Source organism: Capricornis sumatraensis, chromosome 2 (assembly GCF_032405125.1).
Source record: "Capricornis sumatraensis isolate serow.1 chromosome 2, serow.2, whole genome shotgun sequence".
NCBI lineage: Eukaryota > Metazoa > Chordata > Mammalia > Artiodactyla > Bovidae > Capricornis > Capricornis sumatraensis.
In genome coordinates, this window is record NC_091070.1 from 35,581,538 (window position 1) to 35,599,168 (window position 17,631).

General features: G+C 49.4%; 1 protein-coding gene across 2 annotated transcripts in view; it reads right to left on the bottom strand.

Moving 5' to 3' along the window:
• Nucleotides 1–6,735: 6,735 nt before the first annotated feature.
• SAMD4A (sterile alpha motif domain containing 4A) overlaps nucleotides 6,736–17,631 on the bottom strand; it is a 223,376-nt gene continuing 212,480 nt past the window's right edge. For both annotated transcript variants that reach the window (XM_068964588.1, XM_068964587.1), the window contains 2 exons: nucleotides 12,078–12,161; nucleotides 6,736–6,871 (listed from right to left, as the gene is read on the bottom strand). In XM_068964588.1, the coding sequence (XP_068820689.1) occupies nucleotides 6,843–6,871; nucleotides 12,078–12,161 (113 nt within the window). In that variant the 3' untranslated portion in view covers nucleotides 6,736–6,842. The remainder of the gene's footprint in view (nucleotides 6,872–12,077; nucleotides 12,162–17,631) is intronic.

Here is a 17,631-nt window from a genome sequence, read left to right on the forward strand (position 1 = left end):
GAGGGCGATCTCCCAGATTGATTTTGCTGGCTGGCCCCAGAACTTAGGGAGAGGAGCAGGACTACTTTTTAGCAAATTGACAGAATAATTTTGTCCTTTGACGCTAGTGTGAGATGAAGCGGGGGGGATTGTAATTTTTTTTTTTTCTTTTGTTTTTCTCAAATTTTGAAAAAGAACCGGACTCTGGGTTGGAAATAAACAGCCACCTCTGACAACTAAAATTCACAGGTGGTTTGAGAAACACTGAGCTAGGCCATCCTAGAGGGGTAAAGTGAGGACCCAGAGGCAGAGGTGCCCAGGGGAAGGATTGGTTTCAAATTTCGTGAGGTGTGTGGGTGGAAGATAGAAAATGCGAGTGGAAGGGTGTCTGCGAGATGGGTGCCCGGCTTCCATGTGGCCGCGTGGCAGCTGGGAAGGGGGCCTGGACAGTGTGGGCTGCCACCCTCTGCTGCTGGCGGGGTGGGGAGGGCCAGATCACGCTGACCGGCCAGCTTTCCAGAGGATTAGGTTCTGGTTATAGATGAGCTTCTCCATACCCCCAGGCCCTCCCCTCAGGCTCTGGGGACAAGAGGTTCTTGGGCTGATCGGGAGGCAGGGCCACAGATAGATGCAGTTCAAGGGACCAGACCAAGGTTCTTTGACAGAAGCCTGGATCCTTCTTGCATTCCCCTTGCTGAGTTCTCATTAGCATGGGGAGTGTGAGCGGATTGTACCTATCGGTGCTCCTTCTGGATTCCTGGCTCAAACCCACTGCAGCCTCTTCCAAGCCAGCCCCCTAAATAGGAACACCTATTTAATAAATACCCCTTTAATAAATGCAATTCAATCTCTTCTTGGGAAGGGCTGTTAGGGGAGTCCTGAAAACTTTACTATTTAAGTAACCTTTTCTCCAGGATTCCCTTAGAAAGATCACTAACGAAGAGGTACAGCTTTGCTGATAAAAACTGCTAACCCACCCGTTTTGCATACTGTGCTGAGCCCTTTATGATTTCTCTAATCTCACAACTCTCGTATCTCCCTTCATTCCACATATTTTGCACACTATCCTTTCCCCTTCAGAGTATCCTGAGTCACACTCTGAGATACAGCTCATCTGGGTTATGGGAATTTAACTTTGGGAGGAATTTCATTTAATGTCTCAGGTACAAGGCATTTCTCCCATTTCCAGGGGTCATTTTGGGTTTTTCCACTCTCTTGAGCAGCTTCAGCCTGGTAAAAAGGGAGTCACCGGGTGGTCACTGTCACCATGTGGAGCCGTGGTTGCTTAGGTTTTGGTGGTAATAACGTCCGTAACGTCTGTATCCTATGTTTTCTTTTGTCTTTACCTTTTTCTCTGGGACTAGGTTTCTAACTACATAAACCTTGAGTATCGTAGTTCCAAACCCAAACCAAACCCAAGGCTCAGAGTGGTTAAGTAGCTTGCTCAAGATCACACAGCCAGAGAATATACATAAATACATGTGGGTTATATATTAGTAAGGGAGGAAGTCTTCTGTTTGACATTATTAACATTCCTGTTTTCTTCCTATTCTTCCCAGAGGAATACACATTCATTTTTTTTTTAATTTACAAGGTCTTAGTTGCAGCATGTGGGATCTAGTGCAAAGTCTTAGTTGCAGCATGTGGGATCTAGTTCCCTGAGCAGGGATCAAAACTGGGCCCCATGCATTGGAAGCTCAGTCTTAACCACTGGACCACCAGGAAAGCTCCCATACACATTCACTTCTAAGTAAAGACAGAGGACCCTGATGCTGGCAAAGATGGAAGGCAGAAGGAGAAGGGGATGACAGAGGATGAGATGGTTGGATGGCATCACCGACTCAATGGACATGAATTTGAGCAAGCTCCAGGAGTTGGTGATGAACAGGGAAGCCTAGGGTGCTGCAATCCATGGGGCTGCAAAGAGTTGGACATGACTGACTGACTGAATTGAACTGAGAGGAATTAGAAAAAAATAAAACTCACTTTGCTGAAGCCAGAATTCAAACCCAAGTTTGTCTCTCCAACCATATGCTTAACTGACTCATTATTTAGAACTTATATTAATATACATCATACTGGAAGAATTAAAATGAGATTCAAGCCACGTGTAGTTAAAAACCTCAGGTCTCCAAGGAGGCTATTGTTTATGCTGTGGTTAAGGGGTAAAATGTGATTTCAAAGGCATTGAGGGTGGAGAGCAAGCTATAAACAATACCACCTGCAAGGTTCGAATTTTTATTTAGAAACACACCCCTAAGACAGGTGATACATTTTTTGGTTGCTCTGGGCACAGATCAAGCTGCATAAATGTTTAACACCTCTTTCCCTACCTTTTTGTTAAAAAAAAAAAACAACAACGTAGCTCACAGTTGGAAGATACAGCTTTCACAGAATGGTCAGGTGGGAATAGTTTACAGGATTTCAGGCTTATTCTTCCTGGCTGGCTTATTCAGTTCTTATTTTCTAACCAATCGTATTGACAAAAAGGAAAAAAAGACACACACCAGTGTTACAAAACCTTGTATTAATCATTTCCCTTCACTTTCAGTATAACGTTGATATGAAATATAGCCATGATTCTTAGTTACATGGGAGGAAATGAGTAATAAATACATTGTAGCAAGTTTAAACCACGAGGGTGTTTCACTGGTAACAACATTTGAAAACTGTACACTTGCAAAGAACAGCATCTTCAAACATTAGTATATCTGTAGATCAGTAAAGCTTTTACATGTAACAAACATGCTATTTCCATATATGACAAATTTAAAAAATATGCATTGCTTGGCAACATGAACTAGGCAAAAATAGTTCTTTGTTCACTAACTTTATACAGGAAAACAGGACGAAAGGCATGCATGTACAATAGGGATGCCTGCACGGGGCATGCAACAAAAGAAAGCTTTTTAAAAGTCAGCTTACATTAGGCATAAATACATGAGGGTTATATATTAATAAGGGAGGAAGTCTTCTGTTTGACATTATTAACATTCCTGTTTTCTTCCTATTCCTCCCAGAGGAATACACATTCACCTTTAAGTAAAGATAAAGGAATTACAAAAAAAATAATAAAACTTACTTTGCAAACATCTCTGATGACTTGTAAAACAAAAAAAAAATCAACATTAGTGTTATCACAGCCCTATGTGCAAATTTTCCCTCCACAGGGCCTTCTGGTATCAGGCACACTCGAATGCCTTGGTTAGGCTGCTTTCCTGCACCAGGGTTGGGGCCGCCTGCCCAAGACATTTCCAGAGGACCAATGTGATGGGGGCTGCCTGCCCCCCTCTCACTGCCCTTCTGGTTGTGCACCTACATCTTCAACCCAGCTCAGCCCCCAGCCCAGGCTCTTGGGAAGATCCCAGCTCCGGGGCGGGGAGTGAACATCTACAAACCTGGCACTGGCAGTAGCTGAGAGAGGGGCAGAAGAACAGAAGACCCAGAGAAGGCTCCCATTCCGCAAAAGGCAGCTGACGACACCTCAAAAGAAAACCTTGTTTCCCTCAGTGTCTCTTCAAAGGAATGGGAGAGGGGGCCCAGCTGTAGCTCTAATCCTGAGGACCAAAAACGGACTGTTAGTACACAGGATTGGAGAGCTTGGTGCAAACAGCCGCCCTCTGCAGGCAGACCCAGCAGCATCTATTTATGCTTGCTGGCCCTTGGTTTAAACAAGTGAAACTCAAAAAGCATGTGGAAAACAAAACAAAACATATCAGCAGCAATGTTTCATTTCTTGCACACAACTCATGTGCGTCTTCCTACTGTTTCTGGTAAGAAACCACTATGAATAAAAAGCACCAATAAAACATCATACATGATAACAATATCGTAGAATGCCACTGTCCCTGGGACAGTGTAGAGATGTCAAATACACACTGCTTAAATCAGAACAAGGGGAGGAAAAAACCCATGTAGTGAAATAGATTTTACTCTGAGATTTTTAATGTTTACTATTTACTTAATATAAAACAGTTGCATTTGGGGGTCAATGGGTAAATACAAAAAAAGGCACTGCCGCTTTATTACTAAATATCCGACTTCACAGCCTTATGCATGCAACCATTTGATTTTTTTTTTTTTATAAATAAAGTTCTTTTGCTTTAGGATTTTTAGATTGAGCTGTATACCTGCAGTCAACACAGGACTCAAAACAAGGTGGGGACAGGCTCCTAAAATTTATCAGAACGCTCAACTTAAAAAAATTAAAACACTAAGAGCAAAACACAACTAAGTAGATAAATCTATACACAGTCAATGAAAAATAAGCTTTTCTTTTAAAAAAAGAATTATGTTGTTATTAATAACAGACTTTTATCATGGTTACCAGCCATAGCAAGTTAATAAGTAACATATCCAAAATAATATCTCTAATAATCAGATAACCATTGTTTCTATATTCAGTGAAGGAATAAATAGAAATTCAGATTTGCAAATGCTTTAAGGTCTTCTTCCTTTTAAAGGATTCATGCTAATGTGATTGTGTTCACAATCTGTTTTCTGAACAACCCAAGTCTTTATGGATACATGTGTTTTGCAGCAGATTTGAATGCTTTCTCACTTCTCCACGAGATGTGTTAATACCCCTGCTTCTTCTTCTGTTAACGTTCTCAGCATCCAAAATCACCTTCGCAAACCGTCTGGTCTTGCCTTTGGCCTTCAACATCTTTGACCTGTTCTTCCCAGCTCACACATGATCGTCCATCCCAACACATTCCCCAAGTAACCCTAAGCTTGCTTAGAAAAGGGATGTGGAGGATGAATGTTAATGGCACTTGGTTAAAAAAAAATATCAACTACAAAATGCTGCCTCTTTCTGCACATGAATTTGCATCTTTAGAACATAGTCTTCACCCAAGGAGAGCTCTTTCTTCCCTAATGCAATGCAGGATGTTGTGGATTCAAGCCTTCTATGCTTGCTAAAGGCTCTTTGTGGCTAAGATGTTCCCACATTTTAGACCTTAAAAGGATTTCACAAGCCTCGCAACATCCAAGGTTGGGTTGGGTGTACATTTTTAATCTGGAAGGTAGAAGAAAGCTGTTTGGATTTCATTAAGGCCTTGTAAATGTGTATTTACTTCATTAACTTATTTTTTTAAAAAATAACTCTAAGCAAATGCAGTGATTTTCATGGTCTGATCTCTTAAATTTCAACTCTGACTTTGCTAAAACAAACAAACAAACAAATGGTACCAGACTCACCCATTCAGTAAACAGGCCTCCTACCATCTCCCTGATCTCGCCTCTGGCCGAGCTGGCACACCATCATTTACACAACCCAATTTTCCAGCGCAGAGCACAGCTCCTCATGGATTTTCTCTAATACCCTCCCTTGCATCAAATTCCAAAACATAGTCTTTCTTGTCCTTAAGAAATAGAGCTATTACTTTGTGGTAGCATAGTTTGTTAATCCCTCACCATGTAAGGAGTAGTTCTGTCTCCCTTCCGTGTAGGTAGATAAATCAGCCCACAACACAGCAACTCCCTGATGTCTGTAATAGAACCTTCATGTCCATCATGAAGTCGACCTTTCCCACATCATCTTCCCCGGCTCACTTGCAACGTCTCCCCGCGGCTCTCTCTGCCACTTGCTGACTGACCATTTATACACTGTTGCTGGACCTTGCTTCTCTCTTCCTTTTCCTCAGCGGTGGTTGATCGAACCTTGAAGGGCTAGGCTCGGCTTCCTGCGAGCAATCCCCCGTAAGTGGTATTTTGAGCTTATCATCTGGATATTAAGGTCTCCTGCCAGGAAAAAATATCCATCCTTGCCTTTTCTCCTCCAGCGGAACTTGTACCCACCTCTGTGTGTGTGTGTGTGTGGCCAGGAGCGATAGGATGAAACCCCCTGGTAGGGTGGGGAGAGAAAGGTGTCTCTGGGTGAGAAGCAAATTCATCACAGAAAAGGGCAGCGAGATTCTTTTCGACTCTCCAGGTGACTGCGCGCAATCCCGTAACCGATCACATGGTGGCGCCCTCCCCCGGTGCTCCGCTCACTCCAGCCACATCCTCAACTCCACCTACACGCTCCTCCCACCCACAGGTGGGAGACACCACTCAGGCCTACGTGACCGCATCCTTCTTCCCGAGAAGCAGAGCCTGGCAGCCATTTAAAAAGACAACCCTGCTGCTATTATAAAAATAGAGGAAAAAAATGAATCCCTATCAACAAATCCTTTACAAAAACCATAGTATGAAGAAAAGTTCTATCCCAACTCTTTACACATTATGTACCCTTTAAAATTGTTATGTAAACAATACACAAATCAAAGTTTATCTGAAATTTTGTTGGAGCGGATTTCTCCCTTACTGCCCCAGTTGCCATGTGGACTTCTTGCGGCTGGATTTCAAGCAGGGGCCTCAGAGAATCCAATCAGAGGAGACGTGAAAGAGCGAGCCGCCGTCACTCGCGTTTTGGTCGCGGGCATCCATGCCTTCCTCCTGGGGTCTGACTTCGAAGGTAGGCTTCTGAGAAGGCTCCCAAGGCAGGGGCGTCTTCCTCCCTCCCGCATCTCGCATCTCTTTCCGAGCTGTGCTCTCTCCCTGAAACCCCCATTTCCATCCAGGAAGCCACCCGCATTCCCTCCACCTCCTCCCAGTCCTGTTTCCCTTAGAGACCCCTCCCCATGCCCCGCACCACGCCATCCCATGACAGAGACAAATGACAAAATAACCAATCCCAGGTCTACTGATGTGTTTACAAGGACGACCTACGCTCTCACAAAATCAAAATGGGAGAGGGACCAGGGGGAAAAAAAGGCTGCAGAGTATCTGGGAGGATTCTGTGCAGCCCTGAAGATGGCTAACACTGGACCCGCAGCAGTCGATTTCACGGCCAGCGCGGTCACTCTCATCTTCAGCTTCTAGATTGTGGAGGTCCGGTCAACCCCGTCTGGGAGAGAAAGGAGGACACAATGGGCACAGGTGAGCAAAGCAATTCCGCTCATGCCCACCAACTCCAGCATCATGCATGTCGGACCTCCCAGTCCCTGAGGACAGATAAGGGTTAAATTCATCCATCCATCCATTTGCTCATTCTTCACACACTCACCCACATTTTTGCCAGGAGCTATACAGAGCCTGGGAACCAAGCTGGAAAGACCTAATCTTCACCCTTTAGTCCAAGTATATATATCCTGGATGGGACACAGACATGTAAGTTGACAGAGACATATGAGGGATAGGTGCTCTGATGGAGTATGTACCAGACATAGCAGGAACACGGAAGAAGGAGTGTTTAAGTTGCCCTTGGAAGTCAAGGATGGTTTCACAGAGAAACAGCTGGCCTGAGGTGGTGGTAATTCTGACCCATCACAACAGAGCAGACCAGGGGGATCTGTCTGACCCAAACTGATCCAGATTGATCCAGGTTCTCTGTCTCAAGAATCTAATCTAAGGTAGAGACACCAGTGAGTTTTTTTGTTTTTGCACCTGGAACTGAAAGATTCTATGGACATGCGAGAGTGCTGAGGCCACCCAGTATATGTCATGTCTGGGTTATAAAGAATCAGCGGAATGGGTCAAGTGGGGAGCATGCCTGGCAGAAAGGAGAGGCCACGAGTGAGCAAGGGCACAGAGGGAGCCAATGGCCACCCAACTCCTTTTCACATGGGACTATGGGAGCGCCCTCAGAATCAGACCATAAGGGTCTCATGTATTGTGAATAGGAGCTTGGACATAGGCAGCTGGGGATTATAAATGGTAGAGTAGTAACCAGATTTGACTTCAGAATGGCTTCTCTGGCATGGCTGGTGGTGGGAGGACCAGTTAAGAGGTCCCTACAATGGTCCACGCTAGAGTTTCTCCAGTGAGCAGAAAGAGGCATGGATCAGTCATAGCAGGTAGAAATGATTAAGTTCAGTTGACCACTAACTGAAAGCTAGGATGGGATGCAGTATGCCTCCCTGGTTTTGCTGATGTCCACATGTCAGCAGATGTGTCCGGGTCTAAACCTCTGCATCACAAGCCCTGTCTAGCAAAGGTGCATCTATATGCAATAGGCAGAGCTCAGCTATGAGAGGGTGCGGCTGAGAGTTCAGGGAAAACTGGAGGACTAAGTGATATGGAAGGGCCCTGAGCTCACTGCAGGGTCTTCTGACCTCCTCATGGGTGGGGCCAGAATTGCATCTTGCTAGCCGGGACTTAGGAGGAGAAATGCTTCTTTAATTCATATTTTTAATGAGATGACTGTAGGTCCACACAAGAAACAGCACCCTGTTTCTGGGTTTGCCCCTAAGGTTAACAGTTTGCAAAATTATATTACCACCAAGATACTGATGATGTAATCTACCCATCTTACAGATTTCCCCAGTTTTACTTGTACTGTGTGTGTGTGTGTGTGTGTTTGTGTGTGTGTGTGTGTGTGTATGTGTATTAAGTTCTATGATTTTTTGAGAGATTTTAAAGAAGGGAAGCAAATGGCCCTGCAATCGTCTGTACTTTCAGATGATCAATCCTAGAGGTCCCCAGGTGTGCACTAATCACCTCTCCCACCTTCTGTGCATATCAGTTCTTAGCCTCTCGAGTGCTGGCTCTGCAGTGGTAACCAGTAGTGGGAGAACAGTGAGCATGTGTATGTGTGCACACACATGTGTGTGGGTGAGGTAAGAGTGTAGAGGCTGCTCCCTCATCTGTAGAAGTGAAGTGCACAATCTTGCTGGGCCTCACTCATTAATGCCAGCCTTTCATAGCTGTCAAAGTAAGGATCTGGAAACAAGGAAATCTCAACTAACCCAGCCTCAAGTTGCATTTTCATGGAATTCTATCCCTGAACCTCACCCTCCAAGGGTGATGGTTGGTATTCAACTGCAGGGAAACAACCAATTGGTTAAGTGCAGACTCAACATTTACAGTGGTGCAAGTCATGCCCTGCGCAACTCAAAGGGGCACCATTCAAATGCAGTTATCATTGGTTTTATAATTATTAAGGTGAACTTCAAACAAAAGATGGAACAGTGTCTTGGGAAAGTGGAGCCTTTTTCCGATTAGCGCAATGTCTCCATATCCCCTACTATAAGTGGGGTTTTAAGTCCTAAGAAGAAGTGAAGAGAGAAGGTGAGAAGGAATGACAAGGTGATCAGGTGATGCATGAACCTCAGAACATCAGAGGGTGGACCAGGCGCTCCTCCTAATGGTTTGATTCACTATGGACTGCATTCTGCTGGATGGAGCCTTGTTTTTGAGGCTGTGGACATTCCTGCCCATATGACCCCTCTGCGGGAGGAGGAGAATGGCCAGGCCTGGCACTGAGTCCTCCTGAATACCTGGGGCTACCAGTTGGGAGCAAGCCATATAAAGCCAGGTGAAAGCCTTAAAGACTCACAAATCAAGATGGCAGAGGCAACCCCCTCCCACCCCGGGCTTCCTCACAGCTTCTATCGGAGGAGCGTGGCAGGGAAAAGAAGAGATGGGTAGAGAAGGCCAGAGAAAAGTAGCTTAGGCCCAGACTGAGAGGGCAGCAGTTATTGGAGGAGACAGGGAGCAGAGATGGCATCATGAAAGGATGGGCCCAACAGCCTTAGAATAGCCCTCCTGGGATATGGTGTCCCAGAAACTTGGATACCTCTCTGCTCTTTCCATGAGATGCACAAAGAGGAGCATATTTTACTACTCTGCTTTCCTCTCCCTAGTCATCTGTCCTCCTGTAAGATGACTTCATTCACTGGCAGAAATTCTGTCCCCAGCAAGGTCATCTCCCCTGGCGCCTGGCTGGGGTCGGCCGGCAGGAAGGTGCTGTCAGAGGGGAGGGCACACTGCCACTGCACCTAACCAGGCCATCCTGAACCTAATTTGCACCCACTGCTCAGGAAACTGCTTTATAAGGCTCCCCCACAGAAAGGATTATTGAGGAAAAAACACAGCAATAAAAAGGCTTAGGAGATTAACAAGATGAAAACATTAGCAAAAACAACAAAAAATCAGTTCACAGAGGTTCCCTGTAAAAACAAAAGAACTGTAAGAATAAAATTAAGAATAAAACTGGAAGAATAAAATTCCCTGTAAGAATAAAATTAAGTCTTTTCAATGAAAACCTCCTTTTAAGAAGGAGTATTTGGCATTCTTGCTACTAATGATGACGATGTTAGTACTTAGCAGATTGATAAGAGCTTCTGAGGTGCCAATTATCTGAGCTCTATCAAGCCCTGGGGGAGTGGCCAGTTCTTGCTGACTCCCACAGGCAACGTAGGACTGAGCAGAGTCCCCCCCAAGCCAGCTCCAGTCAGGTGTCAGGTGGGAGGGCACCTGGGTGCCTGCGATGGGGCCGAGTTTGGCCTGAAGTCTCAGGTCTGGAGGCCTTCCCTTTAGGACAAAATTGAGATATAATTTTCTTACCACACATTTCACCCTTTGCAAGCATACAGTTCAGTGGTTTTGAGCAAGAGCTGTGTGGCCATCACCACCATCTAATTCCAGAATATTTTTGTCAGCCCCATAAAGAAATCTGGTACGCGTTAGCAGCCATTCTCCATTCCCACCTCCCTCCAAACCCTGATCTACTTTCGGTCCCTGGAGGTTTGCCTACTCTGAACACTTTGCATAAAGCGAATCATACGCTGTGTGGCCTTTGTGTCTGGCTTTTTCACCTATTAGCATAACGCTGTGCCGGTTCAGCCATGGAACAGCACTTCATGCGTCTTCAAGGCTGAGTGACAATCCTGCGTGTGGCTACGGTGAATCTTGTCCATCCATGTCCATCTGCGGATGGACCTCTGGGTTGTGTCCCATCACGCCTCAGGGGCTGTCAGAATGTTGACCCAGTCTCCCTGGTTACCTGGAGAACAGGAGCTGGTAGCACCTCCCCCAGAGGTACCAGGAGTGAACCAGTGAGGCGGCAGAGCTTCTAGGATCTGAACTGAATGGCCAAGGGAGAGTGTGGTGCTTGCCAATGGGGTTCCCTGGAACCCCCAGAGGGAGGGGTCACAGAGGGAGCCGTGTACCCCACCATCCATCTGGTCAGAAGCCCTGGGAGGCCTTCAGCCTGCTCCCTTCTGGTTCTGAGCAAGGGCTCTCTCTGGGCTTCGGAGAGTCTTGCACAGGTGAGATCAGGAGGGTGCGGTCCCGGTCTGTACTCTGCTTCACACAGAGCATTTACCTGCCTCATATTTGGTCTCCGGATAAGACTGCGTTGCAGAGACTAGAAGTCTAAACACCCCTGATCAGGAGGACAACGCTCTCTGGAGCAGTGGCCGATGACAGCCTTTCTCCGCACCGCCGCCGGCTAGCACACGGCGTGGCTCTACGTGGGGTGAGCAGTCCAGCCTGGAGAGGGCTGTCGGGAAGGGTCACAGGAGGCCTCTCTGGATTGCCGTGACTCACAGCCTCCCCGGAGGTTGGCAGGAAGGGGCGGACATCTCTCCTCTGCCTGCCAAACAGCCCCGGGGCTGGCAGCGAGTCCAGCCAGAGAAAGGCACCCGTTTAGTACCAGGAGGGCACTGAAGGCCTCCCAGGGCTGCTGTGATGACGCAGGGCTGCAGGCCAAACTCACAGTGGGATGACCCAGCCGCCTCTGGGAGCTCCTCTGAAGCTGCAGCCCCGCACAGCACGGATGCATCCAACTAGACCGTCCCTGTCAGACTGAGAAGGACGCCTCGGGGCCCTGGGCGTCGCGAAAGCCATTTGGAACAGGGAGGTATAAAAACAGGCAGGGATTTTGGTTTCAGAAATTCTATTTTTAGAGCACGTTGGGATATGCTTGGACCAGACTGGGGGATCTAGTGCCGAGAAGGAAAGAATCCAATGCTGTGGGGGGATGTTTCCACTAAAAGCCACGTCTTGTGTTCCTGACTCCTCCAGTGCCCGCATTTGGCTGGGACAACCGCGAGGCTGGGACTCCAGTGTGCCCTGGGGGGTGGGGCCTCTGGGGAAAGAGGAACAGCGTGCTCTCCGGGGCCCTGAGTCACCCCCAGAGGAGGAGCAGGAGCAGGGTGCTGGGGCTCGCTGCACGTGGCATTGTGTGCTGTGGATGGTGTGGCTTGACAAGGGTCCAACAGCCCCCCACCCTGGCCTCTCTCCCCCTGCCCCCTGCCTCCCCCTCCCTGTGCCCTCTTGGCCAGTGGTTCTCCCAGGTGTGCCATGCCATGCCGGGAGGACGCACTCACCTCCCAGGGCGTGCTCGGTCATACTGAGGCACAAGGACTCCAGCCTGTTGTTGATGTCGGGTTCAGTCACCGGAAGCTGGAATTCTGCAGGGGACAAAGGGTCACATTGGTGACAGGGGCCCTGACAGCAAGGAGAAAGTATGCACAGTGCCGCTGGCTCCACCTTCAGGGTGAGGGTCTGGTGAGACTCCCCGCAAGGACTTGGGGGACCAGCAGGGCTGCCTCCCTGCGAGGACTTGGGGGGACCGCCAGAGCTGCCTCCCCGCGAGGACTTGGGGGACCAGCAGGGCTGCCTCCCTGCGAGGACTTGGGGGGACCGCCAGAGCTGCCTCCCTGCGAGGACTTGGGGGGACCGCCAGAGCTGCCTCCCTGCGAGGACTTGAGGGGACCGCCAGAGCTGCCTCCCTGCGAGGACTTGGGGGCACCAGCAGGGCTGCCTCCCTGCGAGGACTTGGGGGGACCGCCAGAGCTGCCTCCCTGTGAGGACTTGAGGGGACCGCCAGAGCTGCCTCCCTGCAAGGACTTGGGGGCACCAGCAGGGCTGCCTCCCTGCGAGGACTTGGGGGGACCGCCAGAGCTGCCTCCCTGCGAGGACTTGGGGGCACCAGCAGGGCTGCCTCCCTGCACAGACTTGGGGGGACCGCCAGAGCTGCCTCCCTGCGAGGACTTGGGGGGACCAGCAGGACTGCCTCCCTGCACAGACTTGGGGGGACCGCCAGAGCTGCCTCCCTGCACAGACTTGGGGGGACTGCCAGAGCTGCCTCTCTGCACAGGCTTGGGGGGATCGCCAGAGCTGCCTCCCTGCAAGGACTTGGGGGGACTGCCAGAGCTGCCTCCCTGTGAGGACTTGGGGGGACTGCCAAGATTGCCATGGAGAGAGTGTGTTGCACTTGGGTTCAACTGACCTCTCAGTCTGTTAGACACCCTGAGTCCACTGCAGCTGGATGAAAACCGGTGGCTAAATATAGCTGTAATAGTCACAGTCTGCCAGCCTCTGCTCAGACCCCTCCAGCAGCTTCTCACTGGGGTAAAAGCCAAGCCCTTCCTACAGCCTGCAAGGCCCTGCAGACCTGGCCCTTGTCCCCTCCCTGCCCTCATGCAGCTCCCCTCCTTCACCGCCTCCTCCCAGACCCTCTCCTACCCCAGGGCCTTTGCACCGCTATTCCCTCTGCGCAGAATGCTGGTCCCTGGACGATCCCATAGCTCACTCTCTGCCTGCTGTCACGTCTCTGGCTCTTCTGCCTCCTTGGAAAGGACTTTCTGTTCATCGCAGTGAACAGAACTTTTCCACCCCATCCTTTTGCTCCATTTTTTCTTCGTCACCGTCACCGACACCTGACATATTATGTGTGTATTTGTGGCCTCCTCCCAGCTGAGTGTTTGCTTCACTGGAGCAGGACTTGGCTCAGCTCCCTGTGCCCAGAACTGGGCCTGGTGCATTTCTGCTTCATTATGAAGCACAGGAAAGGAAAACCATAGCCTGGTGGGAACCTCTTCTGAGTCCAACACCCTGCTGGGTGTCCAGTTCTCAAGTGGGGCTCCCAGAGGCTAAGTGACATATCAAGGCTAGCTGGCTGACACTAGCTGGGACAGGAACCCACATGGGTGTGACCCTAGGGCCAATGTTCTCCTGCACACCACACATCTGCCAGTGCCTGTCAATGCTCTTGGTCTCTAAGCACTTTGAATCAAGGGTTTCCGCCACCCAGGACAATATTGTGCATCCTAACCACAGAGCCAGCTCTATCATCTGGACCCTCTCCACCCCTCCAGGCTCTGGGCCCTCCTGCTCCAAGGGAGAGGCAGCCCAGGTACCTCCTCTGTCCTGCTGGGGCTCATCACCAGCACTCCCTCCATCGTTCCCACCTTGTGGAGGTCTTGAACATCCTTGACTAGTTTGGAAGCACCTTGCAGACACTTTCACCATTGTCATTATGATGCTTACAGATTTCTCTGACTCTCGCATGATACCCAGCCATGGCCTTCTGCACACCTCATACATGTCTATTGAGTGATGAAAAAGATGGAGCAAGAAATAGAAGGAAACTGACAGCTATTGTGAAACTCAGACAAAATTGTGAAATTCCATGGGGAAGGGCAGAAAAACCCCCGCCGTGGGATGTGTTCTGAGTGCCTGGGAAGTGTCAGCACTGCTGCTGCCTTCCCGTGTGACCCTGAGAAGTTCTTCCCTTCCTTTGGGCCTAGGCTCTTCTGCCGGTAAAGTGGGGAAAGAATCCAGAGGCCCCGACTGCAGGCCGCTTCCTGGCTTCTAAGAGTCTCCACTAGGGGGCGCTTGGGGCCAGAACGGGAGAAGGAATGAAAAATGAGGTTGGTGGTTTGGTGGGAGAGGAAGTTGAAACCAATGGCTAAACCAAAGTATTTGTTTTCCTGGATGAGCTATACATTTAGGTCTCCTCTGCGATCTATGTTCCCCATTACCAGCTAATTCAGAGGCAGATGTTGTTTCTGTTATTTAAAATTCTCCAAGAGAAGGTTCGCAAAATGGATCACTATGAGGAACCCTGGAGAGCAGATTCTGACCCACGTTCCAGCCTCCATGGGTTTGAAAGACAACTCTGCCAATTCATGAGCAGACAGGGGACGGCTGGGCTTCCAGGGAAGCTGGGAGCCATGGAGAACGGGTCTCCCTGGCCCCACCCACCCCTGCACTCAGAGTAGGGTTGGGGCAATTAGACAATCCAGGGAAGAGTATTTTAGTATTTTCATCCATTCATGTGAAAATCATATGCATGCAAAAATTAGCAGCCTTCAGGGTGTGAAACCTATAAAATAGAAACACAATTATATATATAGCCAGTTAGCAAATAGATTAAAAAAAAAAAACCCTTAGCAATTATAGCCATCCATATGCTCATTGTAAAATTTAGTTTACTCTCTAGCACTCCCCTTTAAACAAACACTGTGGAGAGATTTGGATAAATAAAGATGCTCGACATTTGGAGAGAAGTGTTTCAGCTGCAGGATTTCTTGCCAACACGCAGCAAAATGCCATTTCCCAAGCCTTGGATTGCGTGTTCCAAAAACAGGGGGCTGAGAAATGTGGGGCTCTCTGCTCCAGAATCTCCAAACCTTCGTGGCTGCTCTTTTAGGTTGAAAGTTGGCATGCTTGCTTTTAATCCTCCAGATCTTCCCTCGGGGACATGGGCAGAGTCATGACCCCCACCAATCTTGAAGTGGCTCTGAAAAATTCTAAGTCTTGGAAGAAGCCTGTATGTTCGCACAAGAGTTTCCTAAGCGTGACTTTTTAATTGTGTACTTGATAAAAACAGATACGAGGCATCTCCCCGCATATACAAGACAGAGGGAGACCAGCCGGATGAAAAGCAGCTTCTATCTCAGGCTGGAAGCCCTCAGCCATGATTGGCTCTGTGGGCAGCTCTCTCAAAGCCCTGGCTAAGTATCTGGGCAACTCCTGCCCACAGATCCACATGAACTACAGGCCAACTCTTGTCCTGGCTCCTGCTCACCCTAGGGGCTCATCATGTTTATCCCGGCCCCTGCATCAGGAAGGGACCAGACAGATGTAGTTTTGGGTCTTCAGGAGGACATACAGACTTGGAGCCCTCTGTTACTGCCCTAGCAGGCCTGCTTCCTTAGCTCAGATGGCATCTCTGAGAATGAGGGATTCTTCCCATCTCCACCAGACCATTCCAGGATGTGTATTTCTGTACACATTAGGGTGTGTATTTGAGGATCCCCAGTTCTAGGATGCCCAGAGTCGAGGCTGAAGGGGGACTTTTAACTTTGCCTTTTTAGAAGTCCTACAAAACCATGGACTGCTGCTCAGGCCCAGGGTCAAGAGGACTCTGGAAGGAAGCAGCGCCCAACCCGAACAAGGTGCTGCTGCAGGGCCCCTCTGGGGACCTCCACATGGCTCTTCCTTGACAGAAGCAGCTGTGGCAGCTGAGGTTCATAGCTGTGGCACCCGACATGCCCTTCTGCTGTGCTCTCCGAGTCCCTGAGGCTGAGGTAAAGAGGCCAGTGTCTTCAAGACTTTAGAGTAAGAAACAGGTCGGGGCACTCTTGGAGAAACCTTGAGAATCTCACTTTGCCAACTACAGCTGGAGCCACTCTGCTGAGTAACCAGGAGGGCTGCAAGTTTGGTTAAGTGAGGAGGCGGCACTGCTGGAAGTCGAGAAGTCAAGAAAGTCAGTCTGTCGAGGAAGGGACAGAGAATGCAGAGGTGGGAGCTGGCTGACTGTGATGAAAGGAGTAAGGAAGATGAAGACAAGGCGGGAACCAAGAAGAAAGGGGGAGAGAGATGCTGAAAGGAAGAGAGAACCCCACGCCTGCTCGGGTGGAGAAACGCAGGTGCCAGCTGCATCCCAAGTCTGCAGTGGAGAATGCAGCGCTTCTCTGGGGGCTTCACTCAGAGACCTGTGGAACTAAGCACAAGGGAGATCCTCCAGGACCCAGGCTTTCATGAAAACTGACGAGGAGAACGTGGTGCCAGGTGGAATTGCATCATCTCACCCTGAGTTGGTCTTTCTGAATGTGGCTGTCAGATGGGGGGGGGGCACAGACCCCGCTGGGGTCTTGGTGGTGACAGAGTGATGCAGTTGACAGCCTCCTTGCCCATCATCTGCCCACCCTGAGCAGGGCTCACTGGAAGGGGAGGAGCCGGCGTGGATCAGGCACTTCAAGCAGGTCCCTATTTGGGCCTCTGTCTCCACGGGGCAGCGCCTTCTGTCCTCTGTGGAGCTAGTATACCGATGAATCTCCGTCTTTTCTGGGTCTCACTAAAGGCAGTTCTCTGGAAGGAACCTGGAGCTCACTCACACTAACAAGGAAAGGGATAATGACAGCTCTGTGCACTGTGCTCCCAGGGATTCTAATGGCAGGATTTTAGTCATGAGCTGCTGCACAAGGAGGGCTTGCGATGAAGAGCAGGTAACCTCACATGGTGCAATGCCACCATGTAAGGCACTGCCTCACATCTGGGTGGTCTAGTGCCAAAGGTAGTCTGCACGTGGCTTTGTGCAGGGGAAGGACGAGGGGCTCAGTGAGGCTGCTCAGTCTACCCTTCTGGTGCTTCTCCAAAGCTTCTGGCCCCCCTGCCCCATCCTGTCAGGCTCTCCAGGCAGTGAAGAGCCTCCATGGCCTCCTAGCGTCACACCCAGGTTCCTCGGAGATACTTTCTGATCCCAAGAGTGGTGGAGCCCTGGTCAGCAGGATCTGCTCCCAAGATATGAAGTCATTTCTGTGAGCAGTTTCCAAACTACTTTTCCAGTTGGGAAAACACCCTGCCTCTGGGAGGAACATGACCGCTCTTGGCCAGGCACCACATTGGTTGTGAGCTCATCACCCTTCTAGTGATGGTATCAGCCCTCACTCTGAGGGGGACCAGCTTCATCTTTCTTACTCATCCCAGAGGCCAGCAAGGGGCCATGATTATTGATGGCTCTCCTGGCCTGTCCTGGGAAACATCTCAAATCTGTCCACAGCAGAGTGAAGTGAAGAATCACCTCTACCCTGGCCTCCAAGGGGTCCACAGATTCCGTAGATCCAGGAAAGAAGGAAGCGTCCCGAAGAT